This window comes from Cladophialophora immunda, assembly GCF_000835495.1.
Source record: "Cladophialophora immunda strain CBS 83496 unplaced genomic scaffold supercont1.3, whole genome shotgun sequence".
NCBI lineage: Eukaryota > Fungi > Ascomycota > Eurotiomycetes > Chaetothyriales > Herpotrichiellaceae > Cladophialophora > Cladophialophora immunda.
This window is the reverse complement of record NW_015622543.1, coordinates 1,851,837-1,872,621: the sequence shown is the minus strand read 5'-3', so window position 1 is coordinate 1,872,621 and position 20,785 is coordinate 1,851,837. Positions and strand designations below refer to the sequence as shown.

Sequence of the window (20,785 nt, the reverse complement as noted above, 5' to 3'; positions counted from 1 at the left end):
TGTCGCAGCTGCCGCCTGTCGCAGCGCCCGTGAGCACGATGTACGAATATCTGCCGCAACTTGTGGTCGACCTCAGCCAGGAGCCATTGACCCTCCAGGAGTATGTGACGGATCCCCCGATATTCGCGCCGAACGGGGGAATCTACCACAACGGGCAGATCATCTGGGCATCCAGTGGTGGCTTTGACAATCTCAATGGGACGGAGCAGCGTATCGCGCTCCACACCGTGGATCCCACCACGAACAAGTCTACCGTACTTTTGAACAACTACTTTGGGTTTTACTTCAACAATATGGACGACGTCACCGTCCACCCAACGTCAGGCGACCTCTTCTTTACCGATCCCGACTACCCTTGGTTCAACGGCCGCGTGGACACAGCTCCTCAGCTACCTACTGCCAGCTATCGCTTCAACCCCACAACAGGTGCATTATTCCTGATTGACGATACCATAGAACAACCCAACGGGATCGCCTTCTCGCCCGACGGTAATACTCTGTACATCACTGAGACAGGAGCATTGACAGGAAGCATCGACCCAGCAGTAGGGCCTGGAACAAAACACTACAACACGACGGGCAAAAGATCAATCTACGCCTTTGACGTGGCCAACAACGGCACGAAAATCAGCAATAAGCGTTCCTTCTACCTCGCGCAGGACTACATACCGGACGGCCTCAAGGTTAGCCGCGAAGGGCTGGTCCTCACGGCTACGGGTCACGGTATCGACGTGATCGACGACATGGGCCAACTCTTACTCAGGGTGCAGACGAACCATTCCGTGCAGAATCTACAATTCACCGGTCCAAATCTGGATACTGTTTGGCTGATGGGCAACCAAGGTATCAGCAGGGTGCATTGGAACATCACCGGCCAGATCCCAAAGTAAGGCTCGAGCAATGGATTGAGGATAGGCTTCGGAGTTCGAGTAGAGGATTCGGAGCTGTTATCTAGGAGATAGTACACACATCCCAATTAGACCAGTTTCTGACATCTGCTGAACATGCAGACAGACCTCTATCGCAATACTGATTGCTGCACCGATTGCACCGACAAGGCTGTGGTACTAACAAGGCTCGGTGTCCCTGCCCCACTCCCCGCGCTGTCCTCACTGGGGTATGTATGCGGAGAGCCGAGGTGCGAGGTATTGTTGTAGCACGGGTAACCCCTTGAGGTTGAGCCTGCTACAGTCAATGTCCGTGCTCGAGGGAAGTACATGTATAGTTGGTCTGTCGCGACGATGCCGCACCCCTCGCAAAGCCGCACCCAGAGTCACGATTGACAGTTGTCTTCGATATCTGAAACCAAAATGGCCCCGTTTGTTGAAGCCCTGAGAACCCGAGGCCCCTTTTTGGGCACCTTCGTCACGCTGACCTCGACACTGTCAGCCGCCATTGTTGGCGCCTCGGGATATGACTGCGTCATCATCGACATGGAACATGTCCCCACCTCAGCTCTGGAAGCCACCCATGTTGTCCACACGCTGGGCTCGGCGTCCAAGGGCACCTGCCTGCCTCTCGTCCGGGTGCCGTCCCACGGGGTAGAATGGATCAAATGGGGCCTCGACAGCGGCGCCGCCGGCATCGTCATCCCCATGGTCAACACGGTCGAGGAGGCCCGTCTAATCGTCCAAAGAGCTCGCTATCCGCCCCTCGGCCAGCGAAGCTATGGGCCAGCCTATGCGCCCTTCGCGGACCCGGCATCCGACCGTTCGGCGGGTCAGTACTTCAACAACACTGCCCCAGGACTGGCAGTCATGCCTATGATCGAGTCTGCAACAGGGGTTGAGAACGCCGATGCCATACTGGCGACGGAAGGTGTTAGTGGCGCATTCGTGGGGCCTTTCGATCTGCGATGTTCGCTGGGTCTGCCAGGTGGTGACGGGAAAGAAGATCGCTTTCTCGACGCCCTGAAACGGATCGTCGCCGCAGGGAAGAAGGTTGGCAAGCCTGTTGGTATTTACACCGGCTCCAAGGAGCAAATGGAGCGCAATTTGAGCCTGGGCTTTGAGTACATTCTCTACCAGGGTGACTCGTCCCTCCTTGCCAACGCGGCCAGGGCTTCGGTCGAGGAAGGAAGATCAGTCATTAAGCAGGCAAAGTCTTCGTGATCTCGATCATGGTCAGAATAGGCGACTGCCGTAAGCTGATAACGCATGTTCCCTATCAATTTGGGCCACTCTGATGAGTTCTCTTCTGCCGTGAAAATATGCTGGCCCGTCTTGAGTCTGCCCACCTGACTAGCCATTCAATCATTCTGAGTTCGACCGTTGCAAGGCTGAACGGAGCTGTATAAAGCGGGCTCAATGGTGGAGTATGAGTGGGCGCTAGCTGGTCACTGGCTGTTCTGCCAACAAAACCCATTCTTCGAAGACAGAGGCTGCAATTCGCCGAGGACAGAAGTTTCCGAAGCCCTGTTCTTGCTTCCTTTCGGCTAGCTCTCTGCAGGAGCAACGTCTTTGGGGCACACAAGGCGGTGATGGGTTGGGCAGCAAGGCGCATTCAGCCTAACCGACTGTCTGAGTGCTACGCCCCAACCGCCGCCACGTTTCGCCCCGTGAGCCAATGGTGCGAAGGCTCACAAGGCAGACAACCAAGCCAGCCTTACACTGAATTCTAAGGGCAATTATCTGCTTTTCTTCTCCTTCTCCCTTCGACTGAGTATGATAGCGTGAGCATTAGCCTGGCCCTCAACAGACACGACAGCCTCGCGCTCAGCGGGGTGGAAGAAGTCAGAAATCCACAATGACCGCTCCGTATAACCCGATCCAGGCGAGTTTCGATAACGCAGCCCGAGATTTCAAAGCTAGCCTCGGCGACAAAGAGTTGGTTGATCAAATCCTCACCGTGAAGACAGTCGACGACGTGTACGATTTCACCGATAAGCTGCAGAAAGAGCAGGCGAATTCAGGTCGACTCAGGAATCTGACCAAAATCCAGCCGTTCCTAGAGACGCTTCGAAGCTATGCCGGTGTGATAGAGGTCTTTATCCAGACGAAACAGGACGTGCTCTGTCTCATCTGGGGCCCAATCAAGTTCCTCCTGCAGTGGGCAGATAATGTGAAGAAGTCCTTTGACGCCATCCTCGATACTCTCGCAGAAGTCAACCTGCTTTTGCCAGAGTTTCAAGCTGCCAGAAACCTCTTCGAAAGCAATGACTTGATCAAGGATGTCTTGGTCCTCTTCTTCCGAGACATATTAGACGTCTACCTCATCACACTGAAATTCTTCCGCAAGACGCGTAAGTGTTTTCAGCCCGTTCCCATGATTCATACGCCATCAATAACAATTTTGAGCAGGCTGGAAGTTTGTGTTCGATGCCCTGTGGACGAAGCAGCAACGTGAAATCAACGTGGTGAAGATGCAGATCGAGCGCCATGCCAGGCTTTTACGTCGCGAGGTGTCGCTGGAACACATCCAAGAGGCTCACGATACATACCTGCAAACTCGGGATCACCATGAACGAACAGAAAAATCTCTTCGTCGACAGGAGTACCGGGCGATCAAAGCTGACATAGCTCCGCAGACATATGAGAAGAGGTTGGATACTTTACATGGCCGTACCTGTGAAGGGACGGGACAATGGCTGCTTGCAGATGCCACGTTTGGCAAATGGTTGGATAAGGCGAACGCAACAACACGCACTCTGTGGTTGCAAGGCATCCCTGGTGCCGGTGGGTGCCTCATTTGATTCATGTGAAGATCTTCCCTCTGGAAGCTGATAAAACTGTGAGGATAGGCAAGACGTTTCTCGCCAGCACCGTTGTCCACGAGACCAAGAATATACAAGGGACAAGAACCATTTATGCATTTCTGAGCGACACACTCCGAAGTACCCTTTCCGCACTTTCCATCCTGCACTCGTTGACATTTCAGCTGTCCGCGGGCCAGGACGATCTTGAAGAAGTGGTATGTCAATCTAACCACGAGGAGCTGAAGGGTAGCGTCAATGTTGCGAATGGTTTATTGAAAAAGCTCCTAGGCTATGCTGGACCGACATATGTCGTTGTCGATGGCTTGGACGAAATCGACGAGCGAGAGGGCTGTCGACTGTTGAAAGAACTCCTTAACATTTCGGAGGCTTGTCACGAAACTAGGCTCCTTATCAGCAGCAGAGCCGAAGTGGATATCGGACGTCTGATGAAAGACAGTCCGTTTGTCCGGGTGGACAGGGAAAACACTGAGAGCATCCAGAAGTTCGTGAGCCAACGCTGTCAGGAGTGGTTCTCTTATTGCAGCTTTCTGCCTGAAGCGCAGGTCGAGATTGAGCTTCTATTGGCACCCCTCGCGGCCAAGGCCAAAGGTACATCCATCACGGCTCAAAATACATTATGACTGACGCTGTTGAAGGCATGTTCCTTTACGCAGAAATAGTCCTAAGAAGCCTGGCTTATTTGGACGATGTGAGCCAGATCAAGGACGAGTTGACAGTTCTTCCGGAAAACTTGAACGCAGCGTAAGATCAAGGACTCGCTCTTGGGAAGAAACATGCCTAACAAACCGGGAAAGGTATGCCAGGATCCTCAGCCGTATAAATTGCCTTCACCCTCCACTCAAGGAGAAGGTGCGGACAATCCTTGGTTGGATTGGCTGTTCACCGACGCCTCTCACGGTTCCCGAGATTGAACAAGCCCTGGTCGTCAATCGTTCTGGTGTTGATGGTGATGGTAAGGTCATTGCTAGCCTCGATTTACCCAAGATCTGTGGGCCCATCGTGGAAGAAGTTGACGAATATGTTCAATTCGTTCATTTCACGGTGAAAGAGTAAGTCCAGACTCTCTGCAGCAAGTGGCATCAGTGAGAAACATATAAGACTGAACGGCGATAGATACTTCTTCAGTCCCAAGATCGACGGCTTTATTGGGCTACAAGATGCGACCTTGAGCCTGGCGACGTGTTGTGTCTCCTACCTTTGTCAGAAGCACCATGAGGCCGACTTGACAGACCAGGAAATAGCGGACAACATTCTCTCTGGTTCATATCGACTTCAAAATTTTGCTGCGGCGATGTGGCTTGAGCTGGTCCAGTGCTACTTTGATTTGAACAAGCAGAAAGAGCCGCCTGACAGCCTTATCCATGTCCTCGAAGTGCTTGTAAGGGAAAGAAGCTCGGAAACATACACAAGCGAAGGCGAGGAAAGCGACCAGCCGACTTTGAGGACCCTAGAATCGAAGTCCCCAGAATTGTACAAGATGTTGTGCAAAGCAATCCACTTCCGTCAGCTCTACTTGGAGCGGGATCTTGATGTGAACCAAGGTAATAGAACAAGTCCGCCATCGGAAATGTGTGTTTAACGATATCAACTGACTGAATGTCTTAGGTTCGGACTGGATAGACTTTGACCCTTTGACAATATCAGACCTCTCGGTATGTGTCCGTAACCAAATGAGGAATTTTTCCTGTCAACAGACCGGGCATCAGAACTGTCACTGTGAAGTCATTCGAAGACACTACGGTCTACGCCCCTTCAAATGCGGGCTCTTGAATTGCCCAGCCTACAGACGAGGCTTCGAATCGCTATCCTCACTGAGAACTCACGTGAAGCGACATGATCGCCCTTGGAAGTGTAGCCACCAAGCCTGCGAGTTTGCAACAGGTGGGTTTCTGTCACGCAAAATGCGAGACGCTCATTTGGAGCGGTATCACAGTGCAGAGAAGTCCAAAGGACAAGCCGAATATGTGGGCGCAGAGGCGGACGAGCTCAAGGCTCTTCTATTCGACCTAATAACAGCAGACAATGTGGACGCAGTGCGGAGTCTCGAGACTGAAATTAAGCATTTGCGATATTATCTGGATTATGGTAAGCTGTGCAACCATGCGGCTTCGGTTGGATCATGGGCTATGACCGAAATTTTCGTACGACCGACCGAGACCGAGGCTCGCCTCGTAGAAGGACTGAAATGCTCCATCGAGGCCACAAATATGGAGGTTTTTAGGCACCTGTTGCCGCGGCATTTTTTGCGTCTTGAGTACGACTCATCTGTGTTCAAGGCGGTGATAACCTCGGAATCAGAGGAGGTATACGAAGAATGGGAAAAGCAGATGCGCGTGACCACTCTATCCGGATCTGCGTCCCATTTTAGTCGCTATTATTTTGGCCGGCAGGGAGAATCTCTGCTGAGAGCTACTGCTGGCATTCCTCACAAAGAAGCCAAGCTGCTTGCCTTTTGGGAGAAGATTGATTGGGGCAAAATTCGGAACTTCCGTGAAGATTGTCTGCGAACAATCAGTCGTACAACGTGTTCCGTTAATCTCGCGAAATTCTTGATCGACCACGGCTACGATGTAGATGCGACGTCAGGTGGAAGTTTCACCCCTCTGCGATATGCAGCTCGGAACGCAACTGCTGCTGGTGCAGACATGATGAAGTATCTTCTATACTGTGGAGCAAATCCTGAAGCATCACATAGACAAGCAAAACGGAAGATCAGCGAGGAAAGAGGTGCAATGAATATCTCAAAGTGGCTTGGGATCTCTTGGGACGGGCTTGTTGCCCAAAGCAGAGAGCACCGGGAAAAAGCTGGGAAAGCTGGGAAAGCTGGGAAAGCTGGGAAAGCTGTGGCAGAGCTGGATCTTGATTCTTGAATAGTGCTCTGCGGCCTTCACCTGCGGAAGGTCACTGCAATACGAGCCAAGAGATATATTTCTGGGTCAGAAAACCCAAGGTCGAAAAGCTGTGACAGGAGCAACGAGATATAGATATTTCCAAGTGATGTTGAGCTTCGCTGTGGACTTCCTAATCAAGCAGAAAAGGAGGATATGAGTTCCTGTCTTTGATGTCAGAATATTCCCGTTGAAGCGAATTAGTATGACTGACCTCCCAGCGATGGGCTTCTATGGCAATTTGAGACTGATTCTCGAAGTCAATTGACTGGTCAATGATTTTCAGTTTCTCTTTCTGGACCCATTGAATATACTGCGATCAGTTAGCATACGCGCCCCGATCAAATGCACATTTTCTCACTCACCGTCTCAACAGATTTCGGGACGATATATCTGGTTATCACGACATTTCGGTCCTGTCCTATTCTGTGCACTCGATCCACGGCCTGAGCTTCAACCATGGGATTCCAATGCGGTTCAACCAGATGCACATAACTCGCAGCAGTGAGATCAACCCTAGCGAAATCACCCAATGTCAGCTTCCTCTAAAGTTCTGCATGAATGTTTTCCGTCGCAGCTCACCCTTCCGCAACAGCACCAATACTCGCGAGGAGTACCGTGCAGGTTGGGTCTTTGTTGAATCGACTGATGGATCTGCTCCTGTCTTCGAGACTTGACTTTCCATCAATCCTTGTGAAGCCGAACCCCGCATCGCGAAGGGCTTGCTGGATCATATCCAGCATTTTTGTCCAGAAACTGAATACAACGCTAGACAGCAATGAGCAAAACCCCATGATGGAAGGGAGATTCGGTACCTTTTGGTGGGCCGGGAGGACATCTCAAGCACCTCATAGTTCTGTTCCGCACGCAAATTCTTCAGGAGGGCTTCCACCTTCGCCGAGGGCCGTACGGATGCTTGAGTCGGGACAGAGTAGCTGAGATGATCACCGTGACTGGACGTCAACGCGCATTTCGGACACCTACTACTGATGCTGTCTTCGCCATCCTCATTTTCCAAAGCACAATTTGCACACATCGAGTGCCCACAAGTGGCTTCGAAGAAGTCAAATGTACCGCCATCAACCACTTCAATGTCTGAATTGCAGATATAACACATCTTCCTCGTACTCCGAAGCATGCTCCAGTCGACCGATCGATTGTCTCCCGCCTCCCAGGCCTGCAAGGCAGATCGAGGTAGGAGTGCTGCTCCATGGTCGCAGATCAGGCGAAGGAAGTTGATCAAAGAGAGCACATTATCCTCCTTGCACAACTTCTCTTTGGGCGACTCGGACTCCATCCTCGTTCCACCCTTGGCAATCTTCGCACATCTGTCCTTGAAGAAGTTGTACAACTGCTGGTCATGTTGATGTAGTTGAACTTCAGAGATTCTTTCAATGCGTTGGGGAAGCTCACAAGACTCTCCGAGCATTTTCTTCGTCCGTCGAATACACGTAGCTCGGATGAGATCTTGAAGCCTTTTCAGATTGCCTTTTCTGTCGCTGAGAGGTTTTGTTATCCAGAAATCAAATTTGGATTTGTCCCCGAAAGGTGGCACCCGAATAAAGCTCAGAAGGGCCCCAAAATCGTCCAGAGAATTTTGGATGGGTGTTCCGGTTAAGCACCATCGCCGCTCGGCGTGGATGGCGCAAGCGGCTTTATATATCAGCGAAGAGCGATTTCGAATATGATGTGCTATCGATCTGTGAGTAACAGGCTTCTCACAAATGACAGTGACATCAAGCCAACCTTCGTCCAGAACAACCCTGGTCCATTTTGTTGAATAGAGTGGTCCTTGTACACTCCAGTCAGACCGCAGTGTTTCATAAGTCGTCAAGATTACGTCCAGTTCTTCGAGCATGGAAGACAAACGCTGGCGACCTGACCCATGAAATACTGCAAAGCGCAGTTGACCCGGGTGAACATGCCTGAAGTTTGGTCAGATCGGTTTAGCGAGTGTCAGTCATTCTGTCAGGGTGACATACATATCGATCTGTTGAAGCCAACCAGGAATTGCTGAAATATTCATTAGCCACGAATTGCTGAGATGATGGAAGGAACATGAATGTACTGGATTTCGGTGTTACAATCAGCGTCGCCCGAGGTACTCTTTGCATTTGGACCTTTCTATCATTGTGCTTATCAAGGGATGAGCAGATCAAAGCTAGAACGCTCAGGGTTTTCCCTAGGCCCATTTCCTTGATGGATTGTCAGTCCGGCATTTGAAATGAAGTCGAGAGGACCTACATCGGCCAGACAGCCACCTAGCACAGCAGCTGGAGAATCTTGGCTCTGCCCGGTAATTATGTGACGATATCTAATGCGCATGTGTCAGACAATGGGGCACGATTTGTTGCTGTAAAGGCATTGAAGACTGACAGTGCTGGCTTGTCGGGTTTCGCGACTAACTCCCAAATCGATGGTATTGGCGCATTCTTGACGATACCAGACTCTTTCCAGACCATCGTAGAGAGCGCGACAAGTTGGTGGCTGCAGGCTCATTAGAATAATAGAATCTGGCTGCGGAGGGTAGCTCCTACATACTTTTTCAAGGTGGTCCGTAGCCGAGGACTGGGAACAAGCTCTTCAGGGACCGAGAAATCAGCAGCGGTGTCGAATACCCTCATGATCTTGCTTTTGTCGGTCTCGTTCAGCATTTCGGGGCCTTTGCTGACAGGGCTCTCAGGGGATATCGTCAATTCCTCCAGTGGTGGCAACCGGGCTCCAGGACGAACAAGATAGTGAGGGTTACAGTATTCTGTACCTGGCTCACATTCACCAATCCGAGGGTGTTGAAGGTACGTGCGGCCAACCGAGAGAAAGTGACCGATTTCGTCCTTCTCAGACCTGTATCCGTAGACAGTGATGCGCACAGAGTATTGGCGGTTGACGACATAGCTCTTAGCTTTGCGTGATTTGACTGTTTTGTTGGTGCCTGCTCCAACAGAATGTACTTCCAGATTTGGTCGTATTTCAATAGCAAGCTCTTGGAGGAAATCTCGAAGGCACGGCAGCTCGAGGAGACCGACATACTTGTTCGAGTCTTCGAGATAGAGCTTGAAAATGTTCCCATACTGCTTCAAGTGCACAGGCATTGTACAGTTTTTCTGTTCAGGGACGAATGAAGATATAATATCCTCCACAATCTGTGATAAAAATTAGACTCAGGACACAATGTAATGGGATCGTCTTACAACTCCAAAGCAAACGTCGTATCTTGGCTTCTCAAGATCCACCGACGATCCGGGCGAGCCTGAACTTGACGTGAGAATCGCCACTGCAATAAGAGAGGTATTGGCTGACTTGAATGATTGTCATCGTTGCCTAAACAGGTGCTGTAAGGCTTTGGGATTGACTCCTCCAACTGCGTAGATTCAAGCAATGCTTCACCCGTCACCGGAAAGGTAGTTTTGAGACAACTTCCCGGGGTAGCATCAAGACTGGGACAGATACTCAGTGCTTCTGATGTGGAAGGGTCTTCTTGCTCGAGGAAACCTGGATCAATATCGTCGAAAATCGCTGGAGTGTTTGGTAGAGTCCAGGTAGATGTGTCTAAATGCAGCAATGCCGCTGTATGGACCTGCGATCCCTCTCCGGCACTGTCTGATATCTCGTTCCAAGAATCCCAGTTCAAATGATTCAAGTCAAACAGTGTCTCCGCCACATCACGATATTGATCAGGCTGAGAGCGGCGTTTCTTGGAAGTTGTTGAATCCGGATCTATATCGTCAATAGCTGCTCTCTTGTCACCAGTTGATGGGCGTGGTGCCCAAGATCTAGTGGTCTCTCCCATTCTGTGTCAGAACTCACATAGGGACATTGTATGGGAAGCAGGATATGTTGACACCAGATCGTCTTTGTGCAAGATGCAGATAGTGCCAAGCCAAGACTGACAACAAACCAGGCTGAGGTCTGCACAGCCACTTAAGATCATGTTACCTCCCCAAATCCCCGGTCCGCCTTGCAGTTTGCCCGCTTACTCCTTCCATAGGCCTGGAAATGAGCACAACATAGAGCGTTGGCCGCATGTTGCGGGTTGGCTGGGCCTATCGTCAACAAGATGTCGTCTCCAACCAGCCCTCTGCCCTTCTAGAGTGAGCTAGCAGAGAGAATACAATCATGTCGGCATGCTCACTTTCTCTAAAATGAAGCCTCCGCTCATATATATTTTTGAGAGCCCGTCGTACTGCTTGTGCGCCAGAGACACTACTCGAGACCTTTGTCCTTGGACACCCTGGAATATCTACAGAGATGCTCAAGGAGGCGAGTAATTGGTCGTGCCGTTTGTAGCAACTTAGCCGATCCGAGTGCGGAAAGAGTCAACAATGAAAGTGAAGCGTGCACTTCAACTCCCTCGACGACCACGCTTCACAAAAGAGCACGACACGACACGACAAGACACAACAATAATGTTAAGCTGACACTTCGACAGGTGAGTCGTCTGTTCCCGTCTTCCTTTTGGTAAGTGAGACAACTCCAAGAACCTGACTAGAACTCTGCTGATCCCCCAACCCAGCGGATTTGCGCATCATGTCAACGACCGCGACGTCTCTGGTTCCCTCTCCCTCTTCTTCGAGGTCTAGCTACAATCCCGCCCTTCAGAATGCACAAAAACCCGTGTCACAGGTCACAACAGCCGTTACAAGTGCCCCCAGCAATGTCTCGGGAAGAGCGCAGAGTCTCAGCCTTTCTCTGTCGAATCCTTCGCCCAAACCTGCAGAGCTTCCTACTCCTCCGTCTACACCAGGAAAGTTCAGACACCCGTTGACAACAGAGATTCTGAGGAGGAATGCCGCTACAGCACTTACAGACAGAAGTGTTAAGGGTGCGGTGACCAATGCCGCTGCGCTGCTTGCCACATTCATCTTCAGTGATGTATACTACAGCAGGTATGTTTAAATTGGGGGTTTCAAGTGTCAATGATTGACTTGCAACCAGTGTTCCTCCTCTACTCAAATCCAGCGGCATCACGGACCCCGCTCAAATTTCGCAGACTGCCCTTTTCATCATCCGCCTTCTCTTCTGCCTGAATATAATCCTTCTCCTCCGACCCATCATGCCCTACATATCCAAGAAGGACCAAATCACAGATATCCCTTTGACACCCTCCCAACGGTCTCTCTTAGGCCTCCGTCCGTCCGTCCACCCAAGCCAAAGCCCAGCCGGCTCACCGGCCAGCTACATCACTCCTCCGCGCTACCGACGCCTCTCTGGCTCCTTTAGCGGCAGTCCCACAACGAGCTCTCAACTGGGTTATGGTTCTGCTTCGATCGACCGTCGCAGTATTTCAGCAAACTACTCCTCGTCCCCTCTGTCTACGTCCCGCTACACTCTCGGCTTCTCGCCCACGCCGTCACAATCCCTCCGGCGCACAGCCTCGGGTTCACCATTTTCCCCTTCTCCTACTGCGAGCCCACTATTCCACAAAGCTGTAAGCCAGAACCAGTCGTCGCAAATCCCAGACAGTGACTTTGGCATGAGCACTCGTTCTTCATTTGGACCGATCAGTGGTAGTAATGGAGGCCTCAGTCGATCACAGAGTATGCGTGAGAGAAGACCAAGACGAGAGAGCCTAGAGCCGAAGTCACCGTCCCCCACAAGAGCCTCGCAGGTCGTTCCAGGGCTGAACTATAAATGGTTATATGACAAGGGTAGAAAATTACCCAAGAGCGATTCCTTCGGCGTCTTCTGAGGTTGAGCGGGCGCAGCTTTGGTTATGTAGCGTTCAGGTTATCCAACATTCCACCTTCCACAAGTGGCGTTTTCTTCACAGAGCGACTGTGTTTCCCATTTAGAGATGGAGAGCTTACTCATATCAGGGAACGTATTCCTCTGCATTGTACAAATTTGGAATGAAATCACAAGCCAAGAGTCGCGGTTTGCAGACAGGACTTCAGGCTTCGATGTACAGCAGTACGGATCAGGCTTTCCTGAGGTGACGATAGAGAGACATGAAATGGTCTCCCGATTGTTCATCCCTCTTCCCGCTCCACGTTTCTCTCGAGCCAAAAGGGAAAAGCATTTTCATGTCCTTCATGTCGACTATAAATCGAGGATGAGGGCTCGGCCTCTAACAAACCACCCACGCACGCCAGACGCCGTACTTGATTCATACCTACCTAGTAATCGCCGGTGTCTGAAAAGGGCTCGCTCGTCCACAACCCCCGAGAACATTCGCCAAACCGGGGAAATAGAGAAAGATTTAAAACAAGGAGGGACGCCCATGCCTGAGAAAAGGGGACTTTCTAAAACGCCATCGTCGTGAACTGCATGTCTTGCTCTTCATCTCTCAACGCTTCATACCGCAGCACCAGCGCCTGGTCTACCCTGACCGACCACTCTCAAGTCCCAGATGTTGCAAATGCTCAGCGAGATCAGACTTCTCTTGTGGTGCCTCTGCCTGGTGCAGCACCGTCAGTAATATTGGTCGCACTGACACTTCTCACTCCACTTCCCACTCTAGAGACCAGACCGCCGAGGTTCAACCCCTGAACCCCTTGCACAATCCGACTGCCCACAGCGTCCACCGCTCCTCTTGGCTGGCTTAAGCTTGGGCCTTCTCTTCTGCCCTCGGTCGCAACCTGGAATAACTTCACGTTTGTCCCGTTCCAAACGCCAACCGGCCCAGCCATCACTCCACTTCCCGTCAACGTAGCTGCTGTGCTGGAGGTCGGTGAGATGGTCATTTCCGCGGTGAATATCAGTGACCAAAGGACGGACATGTACCAGCCGAGGGAGAGCGGCGACCACTCGAAAAGGTGTACTCGAATGGGGGATGGGGAAGCAAGGATCGCGGCGATAGCGGGGTGCGTGGCTGTGGAGGGAATCTGAGAGCGGAAGTCGGTTGGACTTGCAGTGGGGGAGTTTATCGTCGCGGGCTCGTCGCCTCCAGTAAGGGATGAGCGACGCGAGGAAGCGACCGAGGGAGGGTTTGTGGTATCGCCATGAGTCGCTCCCGCATTGCTAACTCGTGGTGATGCCAACGGATGCGTCGAGAGAACTTTGATTACAGTAAGTAGAGTGTGAAGCGGCAGTTCGGGTAGCCAGCTCTCTAGCCATTCTGTAGTGGCCGTGAACGAGCCACGGCCTGCGACATATGTCGAAGTACCCGAAAGGCTGGTTGTGCTGTTTTGTCGGGAGAATGTTGGGGCGTTCGCAGGCATCTTACCCCTGGCCTTTTCTGACATGCCCGAAAGCTGGACGGGAACGTGGTCTTCAGGTATGGATGACGAGGCTATTGAAGGTGTCCGAGAGGTCTGCATGGAGTGTGTTGACTGAGAAGGAGTCGGTGGCTCTTCATTGTCCGAGTCGTCCGAATCTCCTATGGCGAACGTTCCGTCCACTGCACTTTCTGGGTTTGGCGACATTCCACTGCGAGGTACCGGCGAAGACAGGTTTTCCATGGTAGATGATCTGGATACACCATGTGTGTTGTCGCCCAGAGCGCTCTCCTTGCGACGTTGAGCAGCTCGTTCAATTTCTGCTTGACCTCCTTCCAGCGTAAACTGTCTCAAGCCCTCGATACGTTTCCTTGACCGCCAGACAGCATATATCAGATTGGCATTGGACGCATACTGGTGCTCTATTATGGTAGTGATAGATTCCAGTAGTGCCCGGAGTAGGACATGGTTGCTCTCATTCGCAAGAAGGAAGCTTGGTGTGGACATTGACACGAGTAGCTGCACCAATCGGGTGCTTGCTGCCAAAGACAGATGTTGCACGTATGCTGCCATATTATTAATGATGGCTAGCAAGGCAGGATAAATTGCTTCGAGTTTGCCCTTGCTCCCTGTAATGAGTGTGTGAATCGACGTGATCAGGAAATCCGCATAGGTGCCTTTGAAATTTGCCAAACGAATGGATGGAGGCAACGTATCCTGTGCTTCAAACTTTTTGTTGAGATTGTTCCCAAAGGTTGACTCGACGCTCATGGTTTGGAGAACGAAAACGCACATTCTCACAATACCTTGCTTGGACGCGTCGGTCTTGTATTCGATAGCATAGAACAGCATGAGAATGACGAAATCGTGCGCACGATTGGACTCTATGATAAAAGCCCGGAATCTTTTGTTGCACTGGAGTACTTCCCAGAAGAGCATAATCATTTCTGGAGCCCACTTGACCGACTTCTGGCTTCCAGGTAGGTAGGAGGTCGTAGCCTGCATTGGTTGGCTTAAAACTCGAGTCATACCATCGGCGAGAAACTGAAAATCCTCCGGTCTATGTAGTCGACCGAGATAATGGCGGTAGAAGTTCTTCGGAGAAGGACCATTTCCGCTCTCTGGGACCGGATACAGCAGAAGGACGAGGAGGAGTTGCAAGCTGTAGACGACAAGGGTTTGCTTGGAGTCCTTGCGAACCACATGGTCGTAGGGAAGACGCCATGAGCCGAGATTGGATTTGATCGTGGTATTGATCAAAGAACACAGAACGGAGAGAACAATCTGCTTGTCTGGACAGGTGGCTAGGTATGTGATCGCTCGGACGCCTTGAACAGGAAGAAGATTGGAATGCGTGTACATCGCCTTGCTCGATAGGGTCAGAAGAAGCCTGAGGACCTCGCATCGATTGCTCTCGAGTTCTTTGTTGGTGGGTATGGAGGATTTGCAGCCCACACCACTCTGCCAGATTGCGTAGGTAACCTTGCTCTTTGCCTGCGGTAGGTCAGGGATCGTGAAACCGGCATAGAAGAGGAGATCGGTCAAAGTATCTATAAGTTCTTCCGCGAGTGGTTTCACATCCTCGAATTCCTGCTCACGATTGTCTGTAGGAGTGTTTCCCTCGATCTGATTGTCGTCGAACAGCACTTCGCCTGAGACCTGTGACCTTCTCGTCCGGCGCCGCCTCAAGCCCCAGAAAAACTTCTCTTCCCATTCTGCCAAGTCATCTACCTCATACACGTATGGCAGGAGTCGGGTCAGGACTCGTATACAATTAAGAGCGTCCCTTTCCGGGGCAAGATCAGGATCTGGGAACGAGGGGTGGTTCTTCAACACGATCAGGCGCGATGTAACGGCTAGGATCAGGGTTTCGAGGTTCTCGAGCGCAGAATCTCGGGTCCTGCGTATATCGGTATGGGAGAAGAGGCTGAAGACATCCTCGGCGGATTCAGGTAGCTCCCAGAACTGCGATTGTCAGCGCGCTACTTCACAACTAGTATAATGTCGCTCACATTTGTCCAATATGGGTCATTGGCTGCAATGTTTCGCTCCTCTGAGAGTCTGAAGATGCCTTGCTTGAATACCAATTTCGACTCTGACGCACCCATGGCTCATACCGTACATTGCAGATAGGCTTATAAGCGACTTAGGCACGGGACAGAAGAGTGACCTCTACAGCGCATTGAACAGGGCTAAAACGAAGGTGGACGGATGGTGTTGTGTAACTCACCACATGGTGAAGTGAAGAACCACAGTTGCGGGAGTCGGCAAGTCGGAGTCTGAATGACGACGAGCCAAGAAATTGTGGGTCGAGCAACATTGCGCATGTCGCAAGGCTGTCGTGCCCCTGGCGTTGCCCCCGAAGGACCACCAAATAATAGGTTGTGTATTAATGCCTGATGCTAGCTTGGAGATAGATTCTCTGCCGCTGCGATACTCTGTGGTTTGCGAACGTAGCCTATCGACCGATTCAACCCCTATCGAACCGAACATGGGACAGTTTACACCATGGCTTTCTCCACCCGAAGTTCACTACTGCTCGATTCCTCCGGGACATTATCTGTCTTTCGAGCCCCTTTCCGGTTACTATAGCTTGCGAGGGCTGGGAAGAAATATCCAGGGTGTAGAAATGTCTGAATGATTGTGGCAGAACCGACCTGGCTGGATCGCTCATCAGAGCCTTGTCAAAGTTTGGGGGTAGGGGCAGTACTAACACACTGTCAAGCCCGATAAAGAGACCTTGGTTCTGCATGATTGGGTTGCGCCAGCCATTAGCCATCTCGGCAACTCGATAGACACATCGAATTAAGATGGCGAGGTAAGCGATTAACTGGGCCACAACAAAGACCTGGAACTTCACATCGTGAATTAGAGAGCGCGCGGGATCGGGAAGCGGCTGAGATTTCAAACGTCGAATCGAGTAGTCGGTAGTGGTCGCTCCAAATATCAAGAGAGTCAAGACCTGCCAGGAGATGCCAGTAATCATGAGTCTGTCTCCGACATTTCGGAAACTCTCGTCGTCTCCGGCGGATCCTGCAATCCCTCCACCGGCTGCTTGTAGCGTCAGGGCAAGAAAATCGGCTGTAATGAAACCCCATGTGTAGTATTTCGGTCTGATCCTTGATAATTCTCTGCCGAGCTGCAAGACCAGGTGCTTCAGAATCAGATATATCGCGGCAGCGTTGAAAGCGGGGGCAAATGTGAGGCAACAGATCTGAATCTCGAAGCCGACAGAGTCGAAGGGATTTCGGTGCATGAGACATCGGCCAACATAGCCGATGCAGCTAGACACACATGCAAGGCACATTGCAAGCATGTAGGACCAGGTCCTATAGCGCCAGCCGAGGCCGAAGTTGACAATGAAGCAAAGGCCAAACAGGGCACTGAAAAAGGCGTTGGATGCTAGAATGGGATAGTACCCATAAATCGAGGCTTTGACGGGGCATTGTTCAGATACTTCGTTGCAGTCGAGCGGATTGACGTGAGCTGGGTTGACGGACATTATGAACGTTCGCTGGAGAGATTCAGCAACAAAGTCTATAAATAAGAAGGTATCCCTATTTTTCGAAGAAAATCCTGTCTCGCAGCTCTGTTAAGGGCAGATTGGAGAAGGGGAAATGGCAGTATAGAAACCGGCAACTCTAGGAGGAGTGAAGTGCCCCCAAGAGAGTATTTAACTTGATCCATGGTATCCCCTGCGACGACGTACCCCGTACCCCCATGTAAACAAGGCAAGGGATACCACAATAGTGTTTGCGCATAGGCCAAGCAGGCATTTCGCGCAACAGAGTTGTTTTCGATCTAGCGCAATTGTCGTATGGGAAAGTTGTCGAATCAAGATGGGCCATCAAAATCATGAATCATAGAAAGTGTTTAGCCAAACCAAAATACGAGTTTCAGTCCGATCGCTGGAGCCTGTGCAAGCCTGTACGAACCTGACTCGGAGGACAATGACAGTTTGTATCGGCAGATGTCTATCTAGCCTCAGGGCCTCTAGAATGACATTGTATGGATACTCACCAAGGGAGATGGCTGTGGTTTGATTTTGAGGTGGAAAACATACAGTGTCATGACGAGAATACCAAGGCAGACTATTCCCTTTACAGAACATTCCGCGAGGCTCAGGCGAGGCTGGCAGTTAGCCCAATCGTCGTCGTCCAAGCCTTACGGCCGAAGACCTCGCGAGGACTTCTGAGTTGTGTCAGATCAATACCGCAGCATGATATAGTGTCTGCACGGGTTCATGTGTTCATATCCTGGTAGAAACGTGGTTGAATGGAGCTTCATTAGGCACCTAGGCGCAACTTGGGGTTGGTAAAGTCTTTCCCATTTTAATCACTGCGCATTTGTTGTTGTGTTAGTCCAAGCGTAACATTCACGGCTGTTGTTTCTTCTGCCCTATACGGAGAAGATGCAGGCTGGGACAATACATGACCGCTAAGGTCGCTACCTCTTGGTTCATTGCTTTCAACATCGTCGACGAGAAGATGGTAAATAGCTGCGACTGGTTCGGATCGGATAAACAATGTTGCGGTCCGAGGCACCGACTGCGGCTCCGGGTTTCTCCCTTGTTCCCTTCCACGGGAGCATCAATCAGGATGCAACTTCGAACAGTTGAGGGTGCAAACACGCAAGGCTGTGGAGTTGATTGCCCCTCGGGATGCTGATAGATGGCATTGGCATTCCTTATGCTGAGGTGATCCATCGGCAAATGTCGAGTCCGTGCTGTCACGGCCTTAAGAGTCCTGGGAGCTTAATTGCCTCGGTCCCCGGCTGTGGTCGAGTCCCCCACAACTCTGCATGCGTCTCCTGCGCCCATCGCATTTGTGATCGCAACCACCTCGGGTCATTTACGATCTGGTATTTGAAGGAAGGCAAGGTGTTCTGGCTTATATTCGCTCTCTAGTTCCCCCTTGTTTTTCTCCTGTTCTGTTCGGCTGTTGTATTGCGCACGAGTTTGACTAGACCCTCAAGTCCTCCATTACCGCTGACTCCTTCACGTGCGAATCCAAGACCATAACCACAATGGTTTTCAACACCGAACTTACGCGCCGACTCGGCATCAAGGGTACATTCTAGAGCCCACTCTGCACGGGAAGCTTGCTCACAATCGAACAGTTCCCGTCGTACAAGGTGGAATGCAATGGGTGGGATATGCCGAATTAGCATCTGCTGTATCCAACGCAGGCGGTCTTGGTATCGTGAGTCTCTCTGGCACGCTTCGACAATTGTCAATGGCACTAATCAGACCCTAGCTCACAGCTCTTACCCAACCTACCCCTGAGGACCTGCGCAAGGAGATCCGGAAATGCAGGACCATGACCAAGAACCCCTTCGCCGTCAACATCACTCTTCTGCCCACGATGAACGCTCCGCCCTACGGCGAGTACGCCCAAGTCTGCATCGATGAGGGAATCAAGGTGGTGGAGACAGCAGGCAACTCGCCTGGCCCGGTCATTAAGCTGCTGAAAGGCGCCGGCATCATTATCCTCCACAAATGTACTACCATCAGACACGCTCAGTCGGCTGTGAAGCTGGGTGTGGACTTCCTATCGATTGACGGCTTCGAGTGTGCTGGCCATGTGGGTGAATCAGATATTACCAATTTCATCCTGCTGTCAAGAGCAAGACAATCACTCGGAGCACCGTTTATTGCCTCTGGCGGCTTTGCGGATGGCCAGGGATTGGCTGCCGCCCTGGCCCTGGGTGCCGAAGGCATCAACATGGGCACCCGATTCATGTGCACTGTCGAAGCGCCAATCCATGTGAACATCAAGCAGGCCATTGTGGATGCCTCGGAACATGACACCGAGCTTGTGTTGAGAAGATGGAAGAACACTTCCAGACTATTCAAGAACAAAGTTGCCCAGGAGGCTGTCGCGATCGAGAAGAGCAGCACAACGGGGAAATTTGAAGAGGTGGCCCCATTCGTGTCTGGGAAGCGTGGGCGAGAGGTCTTCATCAACGGAGACAAGGACTTCGGCGTCTGGACTGCTGGCCAAGTCATTGGATTGATTCACGACATTCCCACGTGCCAGGTGCTTCTATCGAGAATCGAGAGCGAGGCCGTGGAGGCCATTGAAAGGAGTCGGAAGTTCTACCAACCACAGAGCAGACTATGAGGGGCGCTCGCATCATCATGTTGGGCATGGGCGTTTCTGGTAGGCAGATTCGAAGACGAAGACTTAGTTAGATGTTGGGACTGTCCGAACCCAACTCCTGTGAAAGACTCAATGTCGCACCAAATCGACTGATTCTAAAAGTATGAAATTGGGGATGTTGACCGATCATCTCAGACGCTGACCGAATCGTCCTAGAGAACGGGAAGCAATCAGAGATAATATTATTGACCTGCCAAGTGCGTAAAAACACCAACTCTGATTCTTGGCCATGGTCTTTCGCTTACTTCCTCGTATCTAGGCCTTGTAATACTGGGTTTGGTACTTTCTCTGGGAAACATCTTTATAGGGATCGAGAACTTTGCCGCCTATCACTCAACTTCAATTGGCTCCATACGATGGACCTCGTATAGCCAACCCCATGAGAACCTTTTTTCTTTCTCTACGCTCAGATCCCGCTTCCCTAAGGCGTCCGATATTATGACAGCCTCTTCGGAGAAATAGCATTTTTGCCTCAATGAAGTCCGCAAAGATGGAGGCGGCCTTAGCTGACCGGCATAACGATGTCTACATCCTGCGGGCAGCGGGAGTCTTCACGGTCGTATGTTCAGGTAAGCAGGTGGGCTCACTCTCACTTTAAAAGGGAGGCCTTTCTTCTCAAAGCTGTCTCCCTTGATCGGAGTATGCTTCTAGACTTTCTCTCCTACTGATCAGTCACCACAATGGGAAGCATTGACCGTCCTCCAAAACCCTATTCAGTGTTGGTAGTGGGCGCCGGCATTGGCGGTCTGTCGGCTGCTATTGCTCTGTCACGTAGAGGACTGGACGTGACAGTTCTTGAAGGTAAACCAGAGCTGAACGAGTTCGGCGCCAGCATCAGCATCGATTCCCATGCAGTCAGGGTGA

The 20,785-nt window shown here is 51.3% G+C and overlaps 6 protein-coding genes across 9 annotated transcripts; 3 read left to right on the top strand and 3 right to left on the bottom strand.

Annotated features, from left to right (window-relative positions):
* Positions 1-2,745: 2,745 nt before the first annotated feature.
* On the top strand, positions 2,746-6,585 carry PV07_05155 (uncharacterized protein; the record flags this gene model as incomplete). Its single annotated transcript, XM_016392033.1, has 8 exons — positions 2,746-3,241; positions 3,300-3,674; positions 3,740-4,303; positions 4,351-4,456; positions 4,510-4,764; positions 4,829-5,256; positions 5,321-5,367; positions 5,422-6,585. 8 exons carry the CDS (start codon positions 2,746-2,748, stop codon positions 6,583-6,585), a joined length of 3,435 nt encoding a protein of 1,144 aa, XP_016249552.1.
* On the bottom strand, positions 6,524-10,533 carry PV07_05154. 2 transcript variants are annotated; one of them, XM_016392031.1, is made up of 13 exons: positions 9,904-10,533; positions 9,795-9,853; positions 9,145-9,746; positions 8,980-9,090; positions 8,848-8,917; positions 8,672-8,798; positions 8,586-8,616; positions 8,350-8,528; positions 7,419-8,295; positions 7,186-7,371; positions 6,969-7,119; positions 6,818-6,916; positions 6,524-6,767 (listed from the first exon to the last, which is right to left on the bottom strand). In XM_016392031.1, the coding sequence occupies exons 1-13, from the start codon at positions 10,391-10,393 to the stop codon at positions 6,741-6,743; spliced, it is 3,009 nt and encodes a 1,002-aa protein (XP_016249550.1). In that variant the 5' UTR covers positions 10,394-10,533; the 3' UTR covers positions 6,524-6,740. The 2 variants fall into 2 exon arrangements, with proteins under 2 accessions (XP_016249550.1, XP_016249551.1); XM_016392032.1 differs by having other exon boundaries at positions 9,795-10,533.
* Positions 10,534-10,943: 410 nt separating this feature from the next.
* PV07_05153 lies at positions 10,944-12,601 on the top strand. 2 transcript variants are annotated; one of them, XM_016392030.1, is made up of 3 exons: positions 10,944-11,032; positions 11,117-11,489; positions 11,539-12,601. In XM_016392030.1, the coding sequence occupies exons 2-3, from the start codon at positions 11,131-11,133 to the stop codon at positions 12,290-12,292; spliced, it is 1,113 nt and encodes a 370-aa protein (XP_016249549.1). In that variant the 5' UTR covers positions 10,944-11,032; positions 11,117-11,130; the 3' UTR covers positions 12,293-12,601. The 2 variants fall into 2 exon arrangements, with proteins under 2 accessions (XP_016249549.1, XP_016249548.1); XM_016392029.1 differs by having other exon boundaries at positions 10,944-11,061.
* PV07_05152 (uncharacterized protein) lies at positions 12,578-15,991 on the bottom strand. Its single transcript, XM_016392028.1, has 2 exons — positions 15,773-15,991; positions 12,578-15,725 (listed from the first exon to the last, which is right to left on the bottom strand). Exons 1-2 carry the CDS (start codon positions 15,866-15,868, stop codon positions 12,975-12,977), a joined length of 2,847 nt encoding a protein of 948 aa, XP_016249547.1. The 5' UTR covers positions 15,869-15,991; the 3' UTR covers positions 12,578-12,974.
* A 159-nt stretch (positions 15,992-16,150) lies between these two features.
* Positions 16,151-17,788, bottom strand: PV07_05151. 2 transcript variants are annotated; one of them, XM_016392027.1, is made up of 2 exons: positions 16,475-17,788; positions 16,151-16,421 (listed from the first exon to the last, which is right to left on the bottom strand). In XM_016392027.1, exons 1-2 carry the CDS (start codon positions 17,260-17,262, stop codon positions 16,262-16,264), a joined length of 948 nt encoding a protein of 315 aa, XP_016249546.1. In that variant the 5' UTR covers positions 17,263-17,788; the 3' UTR covers positions 16,151-16,261. The 2 variants fall into 2 exon arrangements, with proteins under 2 accessions (XP_016249546.1, XP_016249545.1); XM_016392026.1 differs by having other exon boundaries at positions 16,151-17,788.
* A 759-nt stretch (positions 17,789-18,547) lies between these two features.
* Positions 18,548-20,147, top strand: PV07_05150 (uncharacterized protein). The gene is made up of 3 exons (XM_016392025.1): positions 18,548-18,828; positions 18,879-18,961; positions 19,016-20,147. Exons 1-3 carry the CDS (start codon positions 18,786-18,788, stop codon positions 19,880-19,882), a joined length of 993 nt encoding a protein of 330 aa, XP_016249544.1. The 5' UTR covers positions 18,548-18,785; the 3' UTR covers positions 19,883-20,147.
* The last annotated feature ends 638 nt before the right edge of the window (positions 20,148-20,785 follow it).